Genomic DNA, 5,814 nt, shown 5'->3' with positions numbered 1-5,814 from the left:
TGTGGCTGTACCTTCCCCAAATCCAGACAAAGTTGGATAAGAGAAGAGCTAAGGAAAAGCGTATTTTGAATGCTATTTATTTATCTCTTAACCTATTCGGGGAATCTGGTTCCATGTTTACATGAGCTCTTGGAGTGAGAAAACAGAAAGTAGGTGTGAAAGAAGTGAAATAAATTTTAATTCATAAGTTCAATAACATTTTTTTGCACATTACTATATCACACACAATCAAACAATCAAAGATGCATAAAACATAAAGAACCATCACTGGGAATCCTGTGAGGAAGATGTGCACTTTATGGAAGGTAGAATAGTGTGTAATGCAATACCTTCATGAGAGCGTGCTTGATCTCCCTGTTCCTTATGCTGTAGATAATAGGGTTCAGTGTTGGAGGAATCACTGAGTACAGAAGTGCCACTGTAATATCCAGGAGTGGGGAAGAAATGGAGGGAGGCTTCAGGTAGGCAAAAAAGCCAGTGATGAGAAACAGGGAGACCACGGCCAGGTGAGGGAGGCACGTGAAGAAGGCTTTGTGGTGTCCCTGCTCAGAGGGCATCCTCAGCACAGCAAGGAAGATCTGCACATAGGACACCACTATGAAAACAAAGCACCCAAGCTCCAAAGGCACACAAAATATAATAAGCCCAACTTCCCTAAGATTTGATTCTGAGCAGGAGAGCTTGAGGATCTGGGGGATTTCACAGAAAAACTGGTTGACTACATTGCCTTGGCAGAGAGGCAGTGAAAACGTGCTGGCAGTGTGCAGCAGGGAATAGAGAATCCCAGTGCCCCAGGCAGCTGCTGCCATGGTGGCACAAGCTCTGCTGTCCATCAAGGTCCCGTAGTGCAGGGGCTTGCAGATGGCAACGTAGCGGTCATAGGACATGATGGTGAGAAGGGACAACTCTGCTGAGAGGAAGAAGAGAAAGAAAAAGATCTGTGCAGCACATCCTGCATAGGAGATGGCCCTGGTGTCCCAGAGGGCATTGGCCATGGCTTTGGGGAGAGTGGTGGAGATGCAGCCCAGGTCGAGAAGGGCCAGGTTGAGAAGGAAGAAGTACATGGGGGTGTGCAGGCGGCGGTCGCAGGCTACGGCTGTGCTGATGAGGCCGTTGCCCAGGAGGGCAGCCAGGTAGATGCCCAGGAAGAGCCAGAAGTGCAGGAGCTGCAGCTGCCGCGTGTCTGCCAACGGCAGCAGGAGGAACTCGCTGATGGAGCTGCTGTTGGGCATCTGCTGTTTTGCTTGGAGTCCTGTTCAGAGTGCAGAAGATAATGACAAGTCCAGACCATTCTCAGACACACTCCTCCTGCTATACTATGAAATGTTTTCATTCTCCTACAACAGTGTACATTTAGCACCATTACTTGCATTTAATTTCATGTAGTTCATCATTCCTTAAGCAGAAGCAGCATATGGAGCTCTAACCTTCCTCTTATTTTCTTATCACTTCTCCCTGGATATTTTCATCTGTTTCATGTTTCATATCTTTACCCCAAGTGCTCTTAGAGCCCATTACCCCAGCTTCTGTGGCATTCAGTTTCAGTTAGAAAATGCTGCCTGTTTGTAGGATAAGTGAATTATTCATGCCTACAGAAAATGATGATAATTCCATCCTTCGAGAAAGGGGAGACAGAAAGCACATCATGTATGACTGATCACAAAACAAGCAATTGATTGACGAAAAATTCTCAGAACTCTTATTGCCCCTTTTAGATTTCTGACTCCAAACCTCTTTGCCTCAGAACAGGAAGTGGAAACCCCCTGCCTTGGCTCTCCTCTTGCAAAGTGCCCTCAGAAACATTCAGTTGTGCAGTGGAGCTGTGATCCCCTGCCCCAGGCAGCAGCTGTGGCAGCACAAGCCCTGCCGGGGGGCTCCTTCCCCCCACACGTCTCCCCGCAGCGCCCTGGGCAGCTCCCTGGGCAGGCTGAGTGCTGAGCCTGGCAGGCGGCAGAGTCCAATACCCGGCACACAGCCCCTGGGGCACAGCAGGGACCCTGCTCTGCAGGACAGCCCTGGGCACCCGCCTGCAGCCCCGGCTGCACAGCCTGCAGCCATGCTGGGACACGCAGCCCTCAGGGCTGTGCTCTGACACTGCAGTATGGAAGCCCTCAGCTGGACAGAAGGCTTTTTCCACTGTGAAGAAACATGCAGTGCCTGCATCCAGATCTGCTATGGGATATCCCAAATTAAGTTGACCCTCTATGAAAAGAAGCTCATGGTCTGCAGTGAGACTTACCTTGTCATGGTCTGTGAGCAATGCTCCTGCAGAGAGCTCACAGCCCGCTCACACCACACACATCCTTCAAGCTCTCTCCAGTTTCTCTCCTCTCCTTCTGTCACCTGCAGGCTGTGCTGTGCACAAGAGCTGCTCCTGGGCACAGCTGTCTCTCTGCAGCTCTGCCCACTTTTATGAGCTCCCTGTGTCCCAGGAGCGTGGCCCAGCTGAGCACCAGATGATGTCATTTATATCCTTCCCACTCATCTGCCCTGACATGTCCCTGGGTCTTCATGGCCAACAGCTCCTGAAAAAAAACAGCATCATGACTGTGCTTTGAAATCCGCTCAATTAACCACCACATGTCCAGTGGTCAGTGACTGATTGGAGACATATGGGGAGTGCTCCCAGAGTTCGTTTGATGAAACAATAAGGGCACCCAGACAAGGAAGGCGAGGTTTGGACTTTCCCTGTGCAGGACAGTGATCCAGCTGAGGCAATGCAGGAGTCTCATCCCTTGACAGAAATCCTGGAGCTGAAATGGGATTCAGCTCCCTACACAACCACAGGAGCTGGGATTCCTCTGGTTCAGCTCAGAAGTGCACAAGGAGTTGCCTGCATGTGAGCTCCTGCTCTGAGTCCTTGGTCCTTCAGCGGGGAGGCAGCTGCTCACACACAGACACTGGGTGATGCCCAAGGTGCCTGGGCTGCTCCTGATGTGTGCCAGTGCTTGTAAACCGTGTGGGAAATCCCTGAGACAGACAGCTCCTTCCTGGGCATCCGCTGAGGGCCAGAGAGGGGATAGCACCGGCTGTCTGGTGAATTCACTCACAGCTGCAAGAGCAGCACAGGGCCTTCAGCAAAGCCATGCCCATGGTGTGTCCGTGCTGCTACGTCACCTCCAAGACCCACGATTGGTCTAATGTTTGTGTGCCACCTTCTGCACACTGATACCATAGATTAGCTATCCAGTCAGGCTATGTCCAGTGATGCTTTTCAATTAGGATGTTTACTTCTGTGGTTTTGCACTAATGCAAACACCAACACACAAGAAGCTAGAAATCTTGGTAGAGCTGCTGGCCTGAGCTCCTGTTTGGACCATGGGAACACAGTTTAAAGGCTTCCACAATTGCACTGTAGCACAAGGGGGATACAGAGTCTTTAGGATGGATGGGCGAGGAGATAAAGAAGGGTGACTGCCCTCTGTGAGAGTGCACTGAGCTCTGCCTGGGGATGGAAGAGCAGACAGGTCAGAGCTTATGGAAATGGCCAACAGAGGAGACCATCAGTGTCTTTTCCTGTCTTCCTGATCAGGGAGAGTAAATGGAAGGTGCCCTCTGCAGACAGATGGGAATCTGATGTTGTCTGTCCCTTGTCCCATTTGGTGGCCTTTGTCACTCCATTATCTGCGGCAGGGACAGCACAGCAGGGCATGTGGCATCCAGCAGATCCATGGAGAGCACAGATGGCAGCTTCTTGACCAAGCCATGGAGGAACCAAAGAGGAGAGGTGCTCTGCTGGATCTCATACTCACCGGCATGGAAGGACTTGTGGGAACTGTGAAGGTCAAAGGGGCATCAGGCCATGTGCAAGATGCAAATGTATCTCTTTTTATTTATTTATTTATTTTGAGGCTGTAAGCTTAATAGTTGATCATAAATGTCAATAAAACTGAAAAAAATAATTGAAGACAAAGATGGAAATCAATGAAAATGTGTTAACCCTTCTCAACATGAGAAATTCTCATGAGTCTTGTTCCATTTTAAGTTGTAAATATGAATCTTTGAGGTGATTTGATGTCTTTTTTTTTTCTTTCTTTCTTTTTTTTTCTTTTGCTGAAACTACAATGTTTTCCAGAACTGTGTTCACTGGACACAAATGTCTTCAGGTTCAGAGACACAGACAGCGGTGCCAGTGCCAATGCCCTGTGACTATAGCCCGGTGCCCAGCACTACTCTTCCCTGCTGCCTATTTGATGTGTCTCATCCTCCAAGTGTTTTCAGCTCTCCTAAAGAAATGGCCATGGTTAAGGGCATGTTTTCAGCAGACCATTTGGGCACAAACTACACCCACTGCCCTCCAGATTTCTCCATCCCTTGCTCTTTGTTCAGTCAGATACCTCCCAATTATCTGCCTGATTTCTGACTTTTAGGGGGGTTACTGGAATTTGTTCCATCTCCCCAAAGTCTGATGGAATGTGTTGTCAACTCCTTCACTGTGATTTGATCTATCCCTTCCTATCTATTCTTTTTCTTTTTCTTCTTATACTTTCTCTTTTTCTCAATCACTGTCTCTTTTTTATTAAGGCACGAAGTCTGAAAGATGTTCATTAATGTCAGTAAAAGTGAAAAACAGAGTTGGAGACAAAGATAGAAATCAATGAGAATGTGTTAACCCATCTCAATGTGTGAATTACTCACAAGTCCTGATCAGTTTTAAGTTGATACCTCTCAACTACCTGGCTGATCTATCCCAGGGAGATTACTGGAATTTGCTCCATCTCCCAGAGTCTGATGGCCTCTGTTGTCAACTCCTTCACTGTGAATCAATCTATCCTATCCTATCTCAGTCTAAATCATTTCTTTTAAAAGTATTTCATAGGAAAGACAAACTTCAATAGATGCAGCTTGAACATGGCATGCAGTTGATCACTGTGTTTTACTGTTCATTCAATTGCATCACCTTTCCTTCCATTTGCTGGCCAGATAAAAAAGAGAAATCTTTCCTTTTCCATGTGCAGCTGGTTCTCTGAGGAAAGCCAGTGGGAGTTGGTGCAAAGCAGTTTTAACACTGAGCGGATGAATGCAGAGGAGAAGAGTGATGTGAAGAAAAGTGATGCAAGTCCCATAGGTCCATTGTGAGCAGAAATTGGGTGGGGAGGTTGAGAAGGACCTTTGTCAACACAGTAACAGTACAGAACTCATTGGGACAACCTGGATTGGTATCAGTTGCACAGTGCTGCTTTAAACCCAGCTATAAATAAAGAGAAAATAAATTTATAATGGATTCTATCTCTTTAATCTCTCTCCAGATATCCCTCCTTTTTGCTGAACAAGTTCTGATAACCTGAAGAAGATAACAAGATGGCATAAGGCACAGGAGATTCTTTAGGTTATAATGGTCCCAGGGTGCATTTGATGCTGAGTTCATCAGCCTCCAGTGCAGAGAGAAGTTTGCACAAAGTGCTCAACAAGACAAAGTCAGAAGTAACAGTGAAGTTTCTTGGAGTATTAATGGGCCCGGTGAGGGCCATTACCAAGTAAGCTTCCCAAGGGACTTGTTAGAGAAGATAACTGGAAGCCATGACTACAGGCAGGCAAAGGCACTGGCATGCTAAGAAACCTCTCATTTGCCTTACGAAGCAGACAGGTCAAGCCCTGATTGCAAGACCAGTGGTAGAGAAGTCCTGTATCTCATGTTGGCTCCTGGCATTTCCTGGGGCAATGGGTTGGAATTTTGTATGATGTTAAATGAAAGACATGGGGACAGAAGATCCCAGGCTCTGCATGTGGTGCAAGGATGCTGTGAGGTTCATGTCCCATATGAGACCTATGTTTCATCGCAGGATGTGGGATGTGAGAAGGGCCCAGTGTGAA

At 47.5% G+C, this 5,814-nt stretch overlaps 1 protein-coding gene across 1 annotated transcript; it reads right to left on the bottom strand.

The window, feature by feature from the left end:
* Window positions 1-296: 296 nt before the first annotated feature.
* On the bottom strand, window positions 297-1,232 carry LOC146759716 (olfactory receptor 14A16-like). The gene has a single exon (XM_085509856.1). It carries the CDS (start codon window positions 1,230-1,232, stop codon window positions 297-299), a length of 936 nt encoding a protein of 311 aa, XP_085365982.1.
* Window positions 1,233-5,814: the final 4,582 nt, after the last annotated feature.

This window comes from Coturnix japonica, chromosome 9 (genome assembly GCF_054131305.1).
Source record: "Coturnix japonica strain WE chromosome 9, WE-NBRP24, whole genome shotgun sequence".
Classification (NCBI taxonomy): Eukaryota; Metazoa; Chordata; class Aves; order Galliformes; family Phasianidae; genus Coturnix; species Coturnix japonica.
Note: the sequence above shows the minus strand (reverse complement) of the source record. Positions and strands in the feature narration are given on the sequence as shown.

What these genes read in the sequence shown, in the direction of transcription:
- LOC146759716 (XM_085509856.1), bottom strand. Translation starts at nt 1,232, where the DNA reads ATGCCCAACAGCAGCTCCATCAGCGAGTTCCTCCTGCTGCCGTTGGCA.